At 47.7% G+C, this 19,021-nt stretch overlaps 1 protein-coding gene across 1 annotated transcript; it reads left to right on the plus strand.

Annotated features, from left to right (window-relative positions):
* The first annotated feature begins 13,395 nt into the window (after nucleotides 1-13,395).
* On the plus strand, nucleotides 13,396-18,799 carry LOC123144183 (subtilisin-like protease SBT5.3). Its single transcript, XM_044563230.1, has 8 exons — nucleotides 13,396-13,780; nucleotides 13,893-13,990; nucleotides 14,115-14,279; nucleotides 15,549-15,657; nucleotides 16,528-17,068; nucleotides 17,153-17,250; nucleotides 17,356-17,601; nucleotides 17,717-18,799. The coding sequence occupies exons 1-8, from the start codon at nucleotides 13,551-13,553 to the stop codon at nucleotides 18,588-18,590; spliced, it is 2,361 nt and encodes a 786-aa protein (XP_044419165.1). The 5' UTR covers nucleotides 13,396-13,550; the 3' UTR covers nucleotides 18,591-18,799.
* Nucleotides 18,800-19,021: the final 222 nt, after the last annotated feature.

Consider the following 19,021-nt stretch of genomic DNA (forward strand, 5'->3'; position numbering starts at 1 on the left):
ACGTCAAGAATAATCTGGTCGAGTGATTCGGCTTTCTTTCCAGGGATAATGCCATGGAAACTCATGTTGCTCTCGCTAAGCTTGGAAATCGGAATGCCCATCCTCTTCAAGGTTTCAGGGTAAAGAATATTCAGGCCGCTACCACCATCCATCAACACTTTGGTCAGTCGAGTGCCTCCAACAACTCGGTCGACTACCAATGCTTGCCTCCCTGGAGTGGCAACACGTGCAGGATGATCAGATTGGTCGAATGTGCTAGCTGTTTGTGACCACTTTAGGTATGTTGTCATTGCCGGAGCAACCATATTCACTTCTTTGTTTATCACTTTCAGTCGACTTTTGCTCTCAACATCAGCAAAAATCACCAAGGTGGAATTGACATTGGGAAAACCGTCATCTTCCTCTTTGTCCTCATCTTTGTCTGACTCCTTTTCCTTTTCACTAGGCTGCTTCTCTCGGAATTGCTGGATCAGGAGCCGACACTGTCGAGTGGTGTGTTTAGGATAAATCAGGTTACCCTCAGGGCAAATCCAACACATCATTTCCTGCTTGATCTTTCACTTTCTTGGGGGTCCAGAGCCCCTTGGGTTTCCCTTTAAACTTTCCTTGGATCACTGCCGCAGTTTCACCAGGTCCTGCAGGCTTAGCTTTACGCTTCTGTTTCCGATTGGAATTGCCTCCACCGGTGTCCTGACCGACTGGTTTGCTCTTTCCACTGCGGAGTCGATCTTCTTCTTCTCCGTTAGCATACCGAGTGGCTATTTCCATCATCCGAGTCAGAGACATATCTCTTGTCCGACCGAATTTCAGGTTAAGCTCTCGATACCTAACGCCTTCCTTAAAGGCACAAACTGCTTGATGCTGAGATAAATTTTCCACTGTGTGATGCAAAGTGGTCCACGTCTGAATGTAATCTCAGAGTCTCATTCGGTTTTTGCACGCAATGCTGCAATTCTGTCAAACCTGCTGGCCGTTTGCAAGTACCCTCAAAAGTTCTGACAAACACTCGGGCAAGTTCTTCCCAACTGAATATACTGCCTAGGGTCAATTGATTCAGCCATGCTCTGGCCGAACCTTCCAGCATTAGAGGAAGATGCTTCATGGCCACCTCATCATTGCCACCACCAATCTGCACAGCCACTCGGTAATCTTCAAGCCAAGTATCAGGCTTGGACTCACCAGTGAACTTGCTGACTCCAGTCGCCAACCTGAAGTTGGGAGGAATCTCTGCAGCCCGGATGGCTCTGCCGAAACAGTCTGGGCCTGAGACATGAACTCTGCTGCTAGTCGGGCGATCTTTGTTAAGTCCCTCTCTGTGCGCTCTATTCCTGTCGACCAGTCCTTGAACAAGAATCGATCTCGCATCAAAGCCTGACTCCCTTGGGTCGACTGGCAATCTCCGCTCACCACCATGCGAGCGCCTATCATCATGACGACGGGGCACATAGGACCCGCCCCTCGGAGGGGTGTAGGCACTCGACGGCGGTTATCGCGGTCGAATCGATTATCAAACTGCTCATGATTCCGATCCCAATATTGTTCTTGACGATGCCCACGTCCCTCTCGCCCCTGAGGCGATCTTGGGCTGTGGGCCGACTGGACTGTATCAGCCACCACAGATCTACTATGAATTCTATCCCGCGACTGGGACACTGATGTGTTCTGCTCTCCTGCTGCCCGAAGTAAAGCTTGGATCTGCATCAAACCTCTTCCAGCCTCTGACTGGGAAGGCTGAATGGACTCTGCTATATGGGCTGCGGCTGTAAGATTCTGAATCAAAGTGCGGTATACCTGATGCTGAGGCGGGAAAAGTTGTCGTTGTCGTCGACTGGACTCAGGGATCTGCTGTCGAGCACGCTCGTCGAGTGCATGCTGAAGGTTCTCCAGACGAGTGCGCTCAGCCAAAGTGGCCAGGCGCGCTGCCTCCAAGGCCCGAGCCTCGGAGGTCTCCCCGACGATAGGCGTGTGAAGCGCTTCTTCGTTGCGGCGGCGAAGTTCCTCCCTCTGTTGTGAGGAAAGGGCTTCAGGATGATACTCCTCGTGAACATGCAACTCAGGAGGGCTGTGCGGCGCATTGACCACCAAAACCTTCGCCGCCGGGTCGCTGCTGTCGCATTCGAAGAGGGTCTCGACGGAGCCAGTCGAACAGGCTCTTGAGAGATTCGTCGGGCTCGATTGCCGTGACTTGTGGGGTGGCCGACTGACATGCCACCGCGTGTTTCACCCACCGCTGAAGCCGCGACTGACCGGATCGCTTACGTCGGCGAACAGCGGGGAGCGAGGACACCACAGGAGCTGACCGATACTGGGTCGACGGCTGCCGCAGAAGGACGCCGCGAACGCACGCTTGAAAGTGCGTCACCCCGCGGACGGGGAGCGTCTCGACATCGAGGGGAGCTTCCTGGAGCCAGGCGGAGTCGTCGGCGACAAAGACGAGCGCGCCGAGACGGATCTCGCGGCCCTCCGCCAATCCACCGCCGGAAACCATGATGATGGGAATCAGAAAAATTGCAACCTCACCAAGAAGTCGCTAACACACCTGCCCCAAGGTGGGCACCAACTGTCGTGGTTCTAAGACTGACAGTAAAATAGGGGGTAGGTATGAGGAGGCAAGATCCTAGTTATGGCAAACTTGTACACACAAGGTTTACGAGTTCAGGCCCTTCATAGTGGAAGTAACGTCTCGGTGCTCGGGAGCTCGGTCGATTGGATTATGAGTGTGTGGTTACAGGGGGTGCGAACCCTTGTCACTGAGGAAGGGGGTGGCTTATATAGAGTTCGCCAGGCCCCTCCGGCCCTCAGTTATGCATGGTTTAAGGTACATAAAGATAGAGCGTTACTGATAACGCCAGTAATAAATATACATGAATGACCATTAAGCCTACAGAGTAACACCTGACCGTTGCCATACAGAGTGACTTTAGATCTTCTATCCGTCGAGTGATTCTTGTTACGGTCGAGTGAGTACTTCCTGGTCGAATGAACTTGAGTCTTCCGAGTGGAATGTTTCTGTTCGAGTGGATGATGGTATCCATCTAATGCTTCTGACTTTAGGTAAATGTCCTTGGGGAGGGTGTCTAGGTCAGGCCTATGACCCTACCCTAGGTACATGTCGTCATCAGTCGCCTCGCCAACTATTGCTTCTACGACTATCGCTACCGCTTAGTGATAAAGTAAAAAAAGTACATGGCGATTGCATTGCATATAATAAAGCGACAACCATATGGATCCTGCCAGTTGCTGATAACTTTGTTACAAAACATGATCATCTCATACAATAAAATATAGCATCATGTCTTTACCATATCACATCACAACATACCCTGCAAAAACAAGTTAGACGTCCTCTACTTGTTGTTGCAAATTTTACGTGGCTGCTACGGGCTTAGCAAGAACCGTTCTTACCTACGCATCAAAACCACAACGATTTTTCGTCAAGTTTGTTGTTTTAACCTTCAACAAGGACCGGGCGTAGTCACACTCGATTCAACTAAAGTTGGAGAAACTGACACCCGCCAGCCACCTATGTGCAAAGCACGTCGGTAGAACCAGTCTCGTGTAAGTGTACGCGTAATGTCGGTCCGGGCCACTTCATCCAACAATACCGCTGAATCAAAGTATGACATGCTGGTAAGCAGTATGACTATTATCGTCCACAACTCTATGTTCTACTTGTGCATATAACATCTACGCATAGACCTGGCTCTGATACCACTGTTGGGGAACGCAGTAATTTCAAAATTTTCCTACGATCACGCAAGATCTATCTAGGTCATGCATAGCAACGAGTGGGGAGAGTGTGTCCATGTACCCTCGTAGACCAAAAGAGGAAGCATTTAGTAACGCGGTTGATGTAGTCGAACGTCTTCGCGATCCAACCAATCAAGTGCCGAACGCACGGCACCTCCGCGATCTGCACATGTGCAGCTCGGTGACGTCCCTCAAACACTTGATCCAGCTAAGGCCGAGGGAGAGTTCCGTCAGCACGACGGCGTGGTGATGGTGATGATGAAGTTATCGGCGCAGGGCTTCGCCTAAGCACTACGACGATATGACCGAGGTGTAAAACTATGGAGGGGGCACCACACACGGCTAAGAGATTGTCTGTTGTGCCTTTGGGGTGCCCCCTACCCCTGTATATAAAGGAGGGGAGGAGGAGGCCGGCCAACAAGGGGCGCGCCAGGGAGAGGGGAGTCCTACTAGGACTCCAATCCTAGTAGGATTCAGCCCCACCCTTTTTTCCTTCTACCGGAGGGGGGGAAGGGAAGGAGAGGGAGTAGGAGAAGGAAAGGGGGTGGCGCCCCCTTCCCAAGTCCAATTCGGCCTCCTCCCTTGTGGGGGCTGCACCAACCCCTTGTGGGCTGGTTGGCCTCCCTCCTATGGCACATAAGGCCCATATCTTTCCCCTGGGGTTCCGGTAACCTCCCGGTACTCTGGAAAAATGCCTGAATCACTCGGAACCATTCCGATGTCCGAATGCAACCTTCCAATATATGAATCTTTACCTCTCGACCATTTTGAGACTCCTCGTCATGTCCGTGATCTCATCTAGGACTCCGAACAAACTTCGGTCATCAAATCACATAACTCATAATACAAATCGTCATCGAACGTTAAGCGTGCGGACCCTACGGGTTCGAGAACTATGTAGACATGACCGAGACACATCTCCAGTCAATAACCAATAGCGGAACCTAGATGCTCATATTGGCTCCTACATATTCTACGAAGATCTTTATCGGTCAAACCGCATAACAACATATGTTGTTCCCTTTGTCATCGGTATGTTACTTGCCCGAGATTCGATCATCGGTATCATCATACCTAGTTCAATATCGTTACCGGCAAGTCTCTTTACTCGTTCCGTAATGCATCATCATGCAACTAACTCATTAGTCACATTTCTCGCAAGGCTTATAGTGATGTGCATTACCGAGAGGGCCCAGAGATACCTCTCCGACAATCAGAGTGACAAATCCTAATCTCGATCCATGCCAACTCAACAAACACCATCGGAGACACCTGTAGAGCATATTTATAATCACCCAGTTACGTTGTGATGTTTGATAGCACACTAAGTGTTCCTCTGGTATTCGGGAGTTGCATAATCTCATAGTGAGAGGAACATGTATAAGTCATGAAGAAAGCCATAGATATAAACTAAACGATCATAGTGCTAAGCTAACAGATGGTTCTTATCCACCACATCATTCTCTAATGATGTGATCCCGTTCATCAAATGACAACACATGTCTATGGTTAGGAAACTTAACCATCTTTGATTAACGAGCTAGTCAAGTACAGGCATACTAGGGACACTCTCTTTTCTCTATGTATTCACACATGTATCAAATTTTCGGTTAATACAATTCTAGCATGAATAATAAACATTTACCATGATATAAGGAAACATAAATAACAACTTTATTATTTCCTCTAGGGCATATTTCCTTCTCTCTCTCTATACATATATATATACATGTTATTCTTCTGTAGACAGAGCAAATCACACGGCTTATTAGCAGCAATCGTGTGTGTTATTATTGGTCGTCGCACACATTTCTGATTACGGACCTATTTGCCGTGTATCACACAAATCTTGTTCAGTTGAACCGTTTCCATTGTGTTGCCTAATCACACATAGTTCATCCTAGTGAACCATATGCTGTATATCGCACACACCTTCATATGGCTGCCCGCTTCTTTTGTTCCTCCTAATCCCAAACAGTTAATTGAACCGAACCATATGCCCTGCAGCACACACGCAACTAAAATCTGAACTGTGTTTGATGCATCCGTCATCGCAAACGTTTTGCACCTTTTTTGACGGTTTTTTTACACCACCGTTTGCGATTATGGCATTGCACACAGTTTCGTCAAAGGGTCTCTGATCATAGTGTCGTGTTCAGACCATCCCGCGGTAGTGGTATCTGATGGGGTTCGGAATATAAATTAACTGCACCTCAGGAGGATTGTTCCTATTTAAGAAGTAGAAATTTTGCACAAAGGAATTTGTGAGGAGGTTATGTTGGTCACACTCATCTGCGAGGAAGTCGGCCAGCTCGACATTTGCAACGAATTGGGCAAACTCTTGATGGAACCCGGCCTCATCCATGAAGGAATTATGTGGCCATTCGCACGGCCATGCTACTTCTTGAGCTTACGTTGATTTTTCCCTTGAAGAGGAAAGGGTGATGCAGAAAAGTAGATATAAGTATTTCCCTCAGTTAAGAACCAAGGTATCAATCCAATAGAAGGTACAAGCAAGTTCCCAATAGATGCACCTACACAAACTAACAAACACTTGCACACAACACGAAAAAGGGGTTGTCAATCCCTTCAAGGTCACTTGCAAGAGTGAGATCTAATAGAGATAGGTATAAAAGATAAGTAAAAGGCAAAATAAAGTAAATATAAATAAATTGCAGAAAGGTATTTTTGGGTTTTTGGTTTTATAGATCTGAAAATATATGATGAGAAATAGACCCGGGTGGCATAGGTTTCACTAGAGGCTTCTCTCTTGAAGAAAGCATACGGTGGGTAAACAAATTACTTTTGAGAAATTGATAGAAAAGCGCATACTTATGACGATATCTAAGGCAATGATCATGAATATAGGCATCACGTCTGTGACAAGTAGACCGCCTCCTTCCTGCATCTACTACTATTACTCCATACATCGACCGCTATCCAGCATGCATCTAGTGTATTAAGTTAACAAGAACGGAGTAACGCCTTAAGCAAGATGACATGATGTAGAGGGATAGATCCAATCAATATGGTAAAAAATCCATCTTTTTATCCTTAATGGTAACAATACAAATACGTGCCTTGCTACTCCTACTGTCACTGGGTGAGGACACTGCAAGATTGAACCCATCACAAAGCACCTCTCCCATTGCAAGAAAAACCAATCTAGTTGGCCAAACCAAATCGATAGATCGGAGAGAAATACAAAGATATCTTAATCATGCATAAAATATTTCAGAGAAGACTCAAATAATATTAATAGATAATCTGATCATAAATCCAATTCATCGGATCTCAACAAATGCAACGCAAAAGAAGATTACATCGTATAGATCTCCAAGAACATCGAGGAGAACATTGTATTGAATATCAAAGAGAGAGAAGAAGCCATCTAGCTACTAGCTATGGACCCGTAGGTCTATGGTAAACTACTCACACATCATCGAAAGGGCAGCAAGGTTGGTGTAGATGCTCGCCATGCTCAAACTCCCCTCCGACGGAGTGCCGGAAAAGGCCCCAAGATGGGATCTCACGAGAAGAAAAGCTTGTGGCGGCGGAAAAGTATTTTTGGTGTGACCTCTGATGTAAGGGGAATATTTGGGTATTTATAGAGCAGAGATTAGGGTTAGAAGAGCCACGGGGGGCCCACAAGCCTAGGGGCGCGCCCCTAGGGCTTATGGCCCCCTCGTGGGTCTTCTGGCCTCTTCCCGAAGCTTCATGGTTGTCTTTTGGTCCAAGAAAAATCCTCAAAAAGTTTTGTTCCATTTGATATTGATTTTTTATAAGATAAAAACAAGGGAAAACAACAACTGGCACTAGGCACTAGGTTAATAGGTTAGTCCCAAAAATGATATAAAATAGCATATTAATGCATATAAAACATCCAAGATAGATAATATAATAGCATGGAACAATCAAAAATTATAGATACATTGGAGACGTATCAGGCCGCACCTCCGCCATTCTCGGAGTGTTGAGGTCATTGTCCGATGATTCCCCAATGACTCCCTTAGCATTCTTTTTGGAGGAAAACTTCCTAAAGATACTCATCTTATTCCTATGAATAAAATTCTGAAAATTTTGGTCCACAAAATTTTTGTCAACAAAATTTCACAAGATTGATAGCAACTACTCATACAGGTGCCTAGAGGCCATATTAAACATTCAAACTACTTAGAACTTAAGAATTCAACATGCAAGCCCATTTACAGCAGCACCAAGAGTAGCTAATTATTCAAAATATAAACCACTAGAGCAAAACCTGATTGGAGCAATGAAGGAGTCACATACCAATTAGCAATCCTCCAAAATAGTTTAGGTAATGGAGCTTCGAGCAAAGAGATCGAAATCCGCGGGTTTGAGAGCAAGAACACGAGAGAGAGAGAGAGAGAGAGAGAGAGAGAGAGAGAGAGCTATGGTGATTTTTTTTCTCGGGGTAGGAGAAGACATGTGCTAAAGAGATAAGTGAGGGGACCCACATAGGACCCACCACCCACTAGGGCGTGCCTGGGGTGGCTGGCACGCCCTGGTGTCTCGTGGGCACTAGGGGACCCCCCCTCTAATGTTATTTGTACCAGAAATTCAGAAATATTCAGAAAAAATCATGTTAAAATTTCAGGTCATTTTGAGCACTTTTATTTTTGGGTCATTTTTTTGCATAGAAAAATCAGAAAATAGGGTAAACATGGCATTTTATTTTATTTAACTAAGAAAAACAGAAAAAAAAAAGTGGGGACAGAAGGTTGTGCTTAGTAAATTCATCAACCACATGCCTCTCGAAAACAGTCCATTAATAAGGTTGATCAAGTCTTATTAACAACCATTTTTGATTAACATGAACCCAAAGAACTTCCGTAAAAACGGTAAGTTACCTCAACGGGGATATGCATATCCCCAACAACAAGTATGTCATATTTATTTTTGGTAGTAGGTAAAGGGAGTTGAAAACTTCCAATAGTAATTGTCGGAGAATTTTCAATAACATTATTGCCATTAACTTGAAATTGTTTCTTCGGAAAGTACACCGTATGCTCATTACCATTGATATGAAAAGTAACTTTTCTTTTATTGCAATCAATAACATCCCCTGCAGTATTCAAAAATGGTCTACCAAGGATCATTGACATATTGTCGTCCTCGGGCATCTCAAGTATAACAAAGTCTGTTAAGATAGTAACATTTGCAACAACAACGGGCACATCCTCACAAGTACCGATAGGTATGGTAGTTGATTTGTCAGCCATTTGCAATGATATCTCAGTAGGTGTCAGTTTATTCAAATCAAGTCTTTTATATAAAGAGAAAGGCATAACACTAACACCAGCTCCTAAATCACACAAAGCAGTTTTGACATAATTTCTTCTAATAGAGCATGGTATAGTTGGCATTCCCGGATCTCCAAGTTTCTTAGGTACTCCATCCTTAAAATAATAATTAGCAAGCATGGTGGAGATTTCAACTTCATGTATCTTTCTTTTATTAGTGACAATTTCTTTCATGTATTTAGCATAAGGGGCCATCTTTAAAATATCAGTCAAGCGAGTGTGCAAAAAGACTGGCCTAAGCATTTCAGCAAAACGTTCAATTCTTCATCCTCTTTTTTCTTAGATGGTTTAGGTGGAAAGGGCATGGGTTTCTGAACCAATGGTTCTATTTCTTTACCATGTTTTCTAGCAACAATGTCTCTCTTATCATATCGTTTATTTTTGGGTTGTGGGTTATCAAGATCAACAACAGGTTCTATCTCAACATCATTATCTTGTCCTTTATTATTGTGTGGTTGAGTATCTTCATGAACATCATCATTATCATTTTCATTTTCACTAGGTGAATGTTCATTACCAGATTGAGTTTCAGCATCTGAGGTAGAGGCATCATTGTTATGTTCAGGAGGTTTTTCAATTTTAGGTTCACTAGAGGTATGCAAAGTCCTATCATTTTTATTTTTTCTTCTTCTTTTTAGAAGGACTAGGTGCATCAATATTAGTTCTATGAGAGTCTTGTTTAATTCTTTTAGGGTGTCCCTAGGGATAAAGTGGTTCCTGAGTCATTTTACCTCCTCTAGTTGCTACTCTAACAGCATAATCATTTATATTATTGTTCATTTCATTAAGCAATTCTCTTTGGGATTTAGCAACTTGTTCTAGCTAAGTATGAACAATAGAAGCATGTTTACCTACACCTCTAGCATCATTAGTGATTCTAAATAACAAGTCACTCAAGCGAGCAATCATATCAGAATTTTGTTCATTGAAGTGATCTTGTTTCCTAATGTAGTTATCAAATTCATATAGGCATTGGTTAGGATGTTTATTGTAAGGGATGTCACCTTCATCAAACTTTAATAGTAGTTGTGACAGTACCAATAGCAATAGTAACTTAACAAGAACAATATGTGGGCATTGGATCGGTGAATTGGTTGGATGTTATTCATCATATATCAGTCGTAACCTAGGGCGACACAGAACTAGCTCCAGTTCATAAATATAATGTAGGCATGTATTCCGTAAACAGCCATAAGTGCTTATGAAAAAGAACTTGCATGACATGTTTTGTCCTATCCTCCCGTGGCAGTGGGGTCCATAAGGACACTAAGGGATATTAGGCCTCCTTTTAATAGAGAACCGGAACAAAGCATTAACACATAGTGAATACATGAACTCCTCAAACTACGGTCATCACTGGAAAGTATCCCAATTACTATCACCCTGGGGTTACGGATCATAACATGTAACAGGCGCATATAACTTGCAAGATCGAATCTAGTACATAGAAATAATGGTGAAAACATAAACGGCTCAGATCTGGAATCATGGCACTTGGGCCCTTGTGACAAGCATTAAGCATAGCAAAGTCATAGCAATATCAATCTTAGCACATAGTGGATACTAGGGATCAAGCCCTAACAAAACTAACTCGATTACATGATGAATCTCATACAACTCCTCACCGACCAGTCAGCCTACGAAGGAATTACTCACTCCCGGTGGGGAGCATCATGGAATTGGTGATGAAGGAGGGTTGGTGATGGCGAAGACCGAAGATTCCCCTCTCTAGAGCCCCGAACGGGCTCCAGATCGGGCCTCCCGGTGAAGAACAAGAGGTGGCGGTGGCTCCATATCGTAAAATGCGATGAAACTTCCTCTCCTATTTTTCTGGAAAAAATAGGATTTTATAGTGTCGGGATTAGGGTCAGCGGAGCCCCGAGGGCCCCACCGCCCACCAGGGCGCGCCAGAGGGGGGTGGCGCGCCCTGGTGTCTTGTGGGCAGCCAGGGCACCCCTCCGGTGGGTCTTGGTTCTAGTATTTTTTATTTATTCTGAAATAATACTCCAAAAGTTTCATCCAATTCCGAGAACTTTTATTTCTGCACAAAAACAACACCATGGTAGTTCTGCTGAAAACAGCGTCAATCCGGGTTAGTTTCATCCAAATCATGAGAATTAGAGTCCAAAACAAGGGCAAAAGTGTTAGGAAAAGTAGATACGATGGAGACGTATCAACAGCCCGGATGCCTCGCCGAAGACACGAAGCAGCTCCCGGATGACCCGGAGATCGCGGGTCGAGGGGTGGCAGAAGATAACAATCTCGTCAGCGTAGAGGGAAATGCTCGACGAGGCATGTCGAGTGGTGAGGCGCTGGAGCAAGCCGCGCCTGTGGGCATGAAGAAGAAGCGAGTTCAGGGCATCAATGACAATAGTAAAGAGCATCGGGGAGATGGGCTCTCCCTGCCGCAACCCACAGGCGTGGTCAATCAGAGGTCTAGGAGAGCCATTTATGAGAATGCGCGTACTGGACGTGGAGAGTAGGATGACTATCCACTCGATGCAACGTCCTCCGAAGCCCAGGTGGCGAAGGACGTCGATGAGGAAGGGCCAAGAGACCGTGTCAAACACGCGCGCGATGTCGAGCTTGAGAAGGACATGAGGCATGCGGAAGTTGTGCAACTAGCGGGCGGTCTACTGGACTAGCATGAAGTTGTCGTGCACGCACCGGCCCGCGATGAATGTGCTTTGATTGGTGGAGACAAGCTGGCCGAGGTCCGGGGCAGCGAAGCGAAAGAACCTTGGCGATGAGCTTTGCCACAAGATGTATCAGTCTGATGGGGCGGTAGTCTGAGAGGGAGGAGGCGTCCGGCTTCTTCGGGATGGGAGTGATGAGGGCCTCATTAAGGCGCTGCAGACTATGCCCATTCATGGAGTAGAACTTTTCGAACACGGCGCACATGTCAACTTTGATCGTGTCCCAGCAAGCCACAAGGAATTCCGCCATGAACCCATCGGGGCCCGGGGCCTTGCCGCGGGGGAGCGCCTTGACCGCACGCCAAATCTCATCCTCCGAGAATGGGAGCTCAAGGCCGACAAGATCGAAGGTGCGGTCGTTGATCTAGCTCAGGTCGATGGAGAAATCGTGAGTTTTGGGGGTGCCGAGGAGCGAGGAGAAGTGGTGGAACACAACTTCAGCCATGCCCTGCTCGTCGAACACCGTGGAGTTCTCATGCTGGAGGGACAATATACGGTTCTTCTGCAATCTGTGGGCAGCGTGGATTTTGAAAAAGGCGGTGTTGGTCTCGCCCTCCTTAAGCTAGCCGAAACTCGCACGGTCGTGAGCGATGGATCTCTCCAACGAGGCCAATCCAAGGTAAGCGCGCTTGAGATTGCCTCGGAGCCAAGCTTCGGAGGGGGAGAGAGCCTGGAAGTCTTGGGTAGCGTCAAGGCGGGCAGTCAGTTCCCGCGCAATCATCAGCTGCAGAGATACGTAGCCATGGATACGCACCCCCCAGCTCTGGAAGCGGCGGGCCGTGTGTTTGAGGCGGAGGCAAACACACCGGAACAAGTCCGGGTCGTGAACGGAGCCCCAAGCGTCCGCCACCGTTTCCTGAAAGCCTTCGAGCTTGATCCAGTATCGCTCAAAGTGGAAGCGTTGAGGGCCAGCGTGGCGCGGAGTGCAATCCAGAAACAGAGGGCAATGATCGCACGCCGTCGAGGCAAGGCACTGGAGGATGGAGTGAGGCTGTGAGAGCTCCCAATCAGAGGTGCAAAGGAATCCGTCATTGCGCACGAGCGTGGGCGATTCCCTCTCATTGGACCAGGTGTATCAACGGCCATACATGTACACGTCGCGCAGCTCCATGTCGGCGATGAAGCGGCGGAATCGGCTGGAAGTGCGCCGGTTAATACGCCCGTTACTCTTATCTCCGGAAGAGGAGACAAGGTTGAAGTCGCCCCAAGGAGCCAGGGGCCAGCGCAAGATGCGCGAGTGTCCTGCAGGTCCTCGAGGAACAGGATCTTATCATGGTCCTCCTGCGGGCTGTACACACCAGTGATCCACTATGGGTGCACGCCTAAAACAAGTATCTCTGATTTATTCTAAAGTTAGTACAGAGGGAGTAGTATTCCTTTTCACTTAAATGATTTTTGAATTTTAAACACACGGAATACTCCTATATATATTGCAACATTATGTGCAACCAAAATTCGTTTTGGTCAAACAGATGCCAAATTTACGGAATATACGTTCAAAATGGACCTTCCACGAGATATATACCCTGGAGGCGTTGATACATTCGAACCTCGCTGGCCGATAACTAACCCAGATGAGATCCAAGGATTTAAACTGTCCCGCGGCGTTTACGCTGTCGCATGCAGCAGCACAGCCACAGATCGAGTCCTCCCCCTCGTGGACTAAACCCGCCGCCCGCAACCACCTAGCTCGGGTATATAAATACACCCCCTCCCTCTACCAGAACCCCCGAAGAGATCGATCGATCGCGAGAGACGGGAGGGCGCGAGGGCCAACAGCATGAGACCCATGGCTTCCTTCGGCGCTGCCGCCTGCTTCCTCCTCTGCGCGCTGCTCCTCGTCCAGCCCGCCCCCGCCGCTGCCGCCGGCGAGAAGCGGTCCTACGTCGTGTACCTCGGCGAGCATGCGCACGCGTCGCGGCTGCACGACCTCCCAGCCGTCGACCTGGCGGCGGTCGAGGGGAAGGCCGCCGACTCGCACTACGACCTCCTCGCCACCGTCCTCGGAGAGTAAGCAGGCCACGGCCGCCGTTGTTTCTTGAACCGATGATCAGGTGTAGATGCGTGTGCATGGAGGTTGGCTGACGTGGATTTTCTCTCTGTTGCGCTCATCGCAATGCAGCAAGGCGAAGGCGCGGGAGGCCATCTTCTACTCGTACACCAAGCACATCAACGGCTTCGCCGCCAACCTCGACGCCGACGAAGCCGCCCAGATCGCCCGTGAGTAGTCTCTCTCTACCGCCTGCATGACCGCCGTGGTGGATCGACGGCGTTTGCTCCTGAAATATGGTGTCGTCGATCGATTAACTGACTGACTGCTTTCCGGTCGTGATCTAATCTGCAGGGCTGCCGGAGGTGGTGTCGGTGTTCCGGAACAGGGGGTACCAGCTGCACACGACGCGGTCGTGGCAGTTTCTTGGCATCGCCGGGCCCGGAGGCGTCCCGCGCGGAGCGTCCTGGCGCAAGGCTAAGTTCGGCGAGGGCGTCGTCATTGGCAACATCGACACCGGTACTTGCATGATCCGATTTATATACAATCAATCGGGTTGACTTAATCTGACTACAAATATTTTGGACAGTATATATATCAGGAAGCCAGAAGATCCGTAAAGTGCCAAAAATATATATTTTGAGTAGATATACCAGTACTAAAATTGTCTTAGATTAGATTACCCCGCATGTTACCCCAGAATTAGATATATAATTTCTAAATATTGTGCAAAATACTAATACAGTCCTGGCGATTTGAATTATGTACAAAATTTGAGCATATGCTAAAAAGAAATTTCATCATGAAAAGTTTGTGTGCATGCCACAATTAAATGTAAAGAGATTTAAAACTCACTTAGAATGCACTAATGCATGTTGTTGCATGATAAGGGTTCACATGCATAGACCTGACGTACGATAGTTTTGATGATTTGAAAGCATGCACGTTGAGACAATTAGAAGTACTAGTTGGAATTACTCTTTTGTTAGGGTTGCACGCGTGTATTATGATGGTGACCAAGGCGCATAATTATAGACGCGTTAGGACAAAATTACCTTTGGCAAATGTATTGGTTAGTGGCAAGTAGATCGGTGAGTTGAGGAAACTAATAGATACATGCAATCGAGAGAGAAATATTTTCCTTTTTTTAATATAAGGAGAGATACAGAAAATCAGGAAGAGATACTTTCCTCTTTCTGGAGGGATAAAAAGGAAATTACGTGGATTTATAAAAAATGCATCTTACATTGTGGAATTTTATCAAAAAACAAATACACCTTATCTAAAGAAATGGAGGGAGTATATAGTAAGGTCAGCAGAGTAGCCAGAGTGTTGTTGACTTTTTCCCATTCACTAATGGATGCATCTTTATAGCTGGTCTTTGACAGATCGAGTATATAGGACCATCCAATGATTCCATAGTGGCTTCCCATCTGTAGTACATGCAACCATGCTAGATGCTATCCTACCCTACATTCCTCTAGAGTACTTACTTTCTCGACATGCTTACAATTCTGATGCAGCCAAAGGATGGGCCATAATCCAACATACATACCCCAGACCAATCAGTGTCCATCTGGAAAAATTTCCTGGTCCACGTTAAAAGGAGCCAGCAGATTTTTCATGGAATTTCTGCGGTCCAAACAGGCCTCCAATTGAGGACCTTTTATTTAACCGTTGTACTGAAATAGTTGTCTCTACTTTGGATTGGAATCTGCCGTTCAAATTGATTTGTATTTCAATGGTGTTGCTGATATATACGTGCTCTTGTGCTCTATGGATGTGAAGGTGTGTGGCCAGAATCGGAGAGCTTTCGGGATCATGGGCTGGGACCAGTCCCCAAGCACTGGAAAGGAACATGCGAGAAAGGCCAAGACGACAACTTCCACTGCAATGCGTAAGCTAACGTGCTCTTGTGATCTAAACGCCGTTATATTTCATTACTTGTCAAATTTCAATTGACTGAGACTTCGTTATGTCTCTATCAATGATATCTTCGTGAGATCCTACGTTAAGATTTGTGCATATTTTTTGTTTTAGTTTTTTTTCTCTTTTCCTTTTTTATATGTTATGTTATTTGATTGAGACTTGGTTAATTCTAAGTCAACTGAGAGCTACCACACATTTAATTAATGCGTGCATGCATTCTTGTGCTAATTAGTCACATAACTATGTTCGTTTAGAGCAATGTTTGTTTCCTTTTCAGATCCACACTTGAAGTCTATACTGTGCACGTACGTTTGATCCAAAAAGTTGATATACTTTTATCTAGTGTAGCACTATAGTTGAGACCACCACCATGCACATATGAGCTGTGGGAGAGTACGACCACCACCAGCCGATGCCTCTAAGGTATCTACTAGTGGTAAGTGGCAATGATGGATAGATGTGCATGCTTTGACTGCATGCATCATGTCTATCCTTGAGAATTCCTTTAATCCCGGACGACAGTGACACTGCACTGAGTCTGAGTGGTATATAGTGTCTCCCGGCCCCACCTGTAAAGAGATAGTCAGCGAGAGAAGAAAGGACAGGAAAAGTTGCATGCCTTTAACAGAAAAGAAAAAACATCAGATTTCACTGTATACTCTTGTCTTTTCTCCCTGCACAAACGAAGAATTTTAGAAGAAAAAAAATTGAGTGTGCTCAATGATGCATTGATCGTAAGGATAATGGACATTGTCCATGAGAGTTTCAGTTTATTCATCGAGCTGTATAGAGCGATTTTTTATAGTTCTCTCTGAATTTTTGGAGCGCATGCATGCAGGAAGCTGATCGGGGCGCGCTACTTCAACAAGGGGTACGGGTCGGAAGGGCTCGACACCAAGGCTCCCGAGTTCAACACCCCGCGGGACAACGAGGGGCACGGCACGCACACGCTGTCCACGGCCGGTGGCTCGGCGGTGCCCGGCGCCAGCGTGTTCGGCTTCGGCAACGGCACGGCCTCCGGCGGCTCTCCACGGGCGCACGTGGCCGCGTACCGCGTGTGCTACAAGCCCGTGAACGGCAGCTCGTGCTTCGAGGCGGACATCCTGGCCGCCTTCGACGCCGCCATCCACGACGGCGTGCACGTCCTGTCTGTCTCCCTCGGCAACGATGGTGAGCCCTACGACTACTTCGACGACGCCATCTCCATCGGGTCCTTCCACGCCGTCCGCCGCGGCATCAGCGTTGTCTGCTCGGCCGGAAACTCGGGCCCCAAGCCCAGCTCCATCTCCAACCTTGCGCCGTGGGTCTTCACTGTCGGTGCCAGCACCATGGACCGCGAGTTCCCGTCTTACGTCGTGTTCAACGGCACAAAGATCAAGGCCCGCTTCTTCCCTAGCTATCTCACAGTTATTGTTACTATCATTTCTGGAAGATAATTAATCAAACTGTTTTGATGCATGCAGGGGCAGAGCATGTCGGAGACATCGCTCAAGGGCAAGGAGTCTTACCCCATGATCGATTCCGCTGAAGCCGCAGCGCCCGGCAGAGCGGTAGATGACGCGTACGTGTATCAATGTCTCTTATATTGTTAATCTTCTATACGACCAAGTACTAGTAATGTGCGGCCTTTACATGATGATGACGATGAATGTGTGTGCGAGTGCAGCAAGATTTGCCTGCAGGGGTCGCTGGACCCGGAGAAGGTGAAAGGGAAGATCGTGGTGTGCCTGCGTGGGACGAGCGCGCGTGTGGCCAAGGGCCTGACGGTGCTCCAAGCCGGCGGCGCCGCCATGGTGCTCGCCAATGACGCCGCCTCGGGCAACGAGATTATCGCGGACGCGCACCTGCTCCCGGCCACGCACATCAGGCACAGCGACGGCCTCACCCTATACAACTACCTCAAATCCGCCAAGTAAGTAAACCAAACCATGAATAAAGCCTACGGCGTAATCTATATTAATTACTGCTTCTAAATAATTGGCACATTTAGATGGATGCATGACGTTGTTTCTCCGTTTTTTGGAAAGGTCACCAGAGGGGTACCTTGAGAAGCCGGAGACGATCCTGGAGACGAAGCCAGCGCCGTACATGGCCGCTTTCTCCTCGCAGGGACCCAACCCCGTCAACCCGGAGATTCTCAAGCCCGACATCACGGCGCCCGGGGTGAGCGTGATCGCCGCGTTTACCCGCGCCATGGCCCCCACGGAGCTCGCCTTCGACGAACGCCGCGTCGCCTTCACGTCCATGTCTGGGACGTCCATGTCGTGCCCGCACGTCTCTGGCCTCGTGGGGCTCCTCAAGGCCCTCCACCCAGACTGGAGCCCCTCCGCGATCAAGTCGGCAATGATGACGACGGCGATCGACGTGGACAACAAGGGCGAGTCCATCCTCAACGCATCCTTGGCGCCGGCTGGGCCCTTCGCCTACGGCGCCGGCCACGTGTGGCCGAGCCGCTCCATGAACCCCGGCCTCGTCTACGACCTCGGCCCCGACCACTACCTCGACTTCCTCTGCGCGCTCAAGTACAACGCCACGGTCCTGTCCATGTTCAACGGCGAGCCGTACAAGTGCCCCGAGAAGGCCCCCAAGATCGAGGACCTCAACTACCCGTCCATCACCGTCGTCAACCTCACGGCCTCCGGCGCAATGGTGAAGCGCACGGTGAAGAACGTTGGCTCCCCGTGCAAGTACAAGGCGATGGTGCGCCAGCCGGCTGGCGTGCATGTGACGGTGAGCCCCGACGTGATGGAGTTTGGGAAGAAGGGGGAGGAGAAGACGTTCGAGGTCAAGTTCGAGACCAAGAACGCCAAGCTGGCCAAGAACTACGCGTTTGGCGCGCTCATATGGAGCAACGGTGTCCAGTTCGTGAAGAGCCCCATCGTTGTCAAGACGGCGGCATGAAAGGGCAACCGGGTAAAATTATATCGATCGGGTGTTGGCGTTTGATTAGCTTAGGAATCAATCATATCGAGCGTTAGGGTTTCCATTAGCTTAGGAATTAAGCCACTGTAGAGAGAAACAGACACGCATATGTTATTTAGGTCTTTATTAGGCCTGTGGAACAATAATCAAGTGAAGGGGAATAATAAAGTGGTTAGTAGTTCTTCGCAGGGGTTTGCATGGTGTTTTTTATTTTGAAAGCACGACGCCGGCTGCCGCGCAGTGAAGAGAGCTCGTCTGGTCGTCTTCTCCCTCCAAGGCAGGATCAGGCCCAACCTCCACGCCACCAGCTCCACCCCCATATCTCTTTCCTTCCAGGTTAGTTTCAGGTCCGCTTAAAAATTTCAGGTTAGCTCATCTAAAAACAGTTTAAGGTTAGTTCGCATAATTTA

This window comes from Triticum aestivum, chromosome 6D, assembly GCF_018294505.1.
Source record: "Triticum aestivum cultivar Chinese Spring chromosome 6D, IWGSC CS RefSeq v2.1, whole genome shotgun sequence".
In the NCBI taxonomy this organism is placed as follows: Eukaryota; Viridiplantae; Streptophyta; class Magnoliopsida; order Poales; family Poaceae; genus Triticum; species Triticum aestivum.

What these genes read in the sequence shown, in the direction of transcription:
- LOC123144183 (XM_044563230.1), top strand. Translation starts at nt 13,551, where the DNA reads ATGAGACCCATGGCTTCCTTCGGCGCTGCCGCCTGCTTCCTCCTCTGC. An exon ending in GACAACTTCCACTGCAATGC is followed by an intron (nt 15,658 to 16,527) that starts GTAAGCTAACGT and finishes GCATGCATGCAG; the next exon opens with GAAGCTGATCGGGGCGCGCT. An exon ending in TCAACGGCACAAAGATCAAG is followed by an intron (nt 17,069 to 17,152) that starts GCCCGCTTCTTC and finishes TGATGCATGCAG; the next exon opens with GGGCAGAGCATGTCGGAGAC.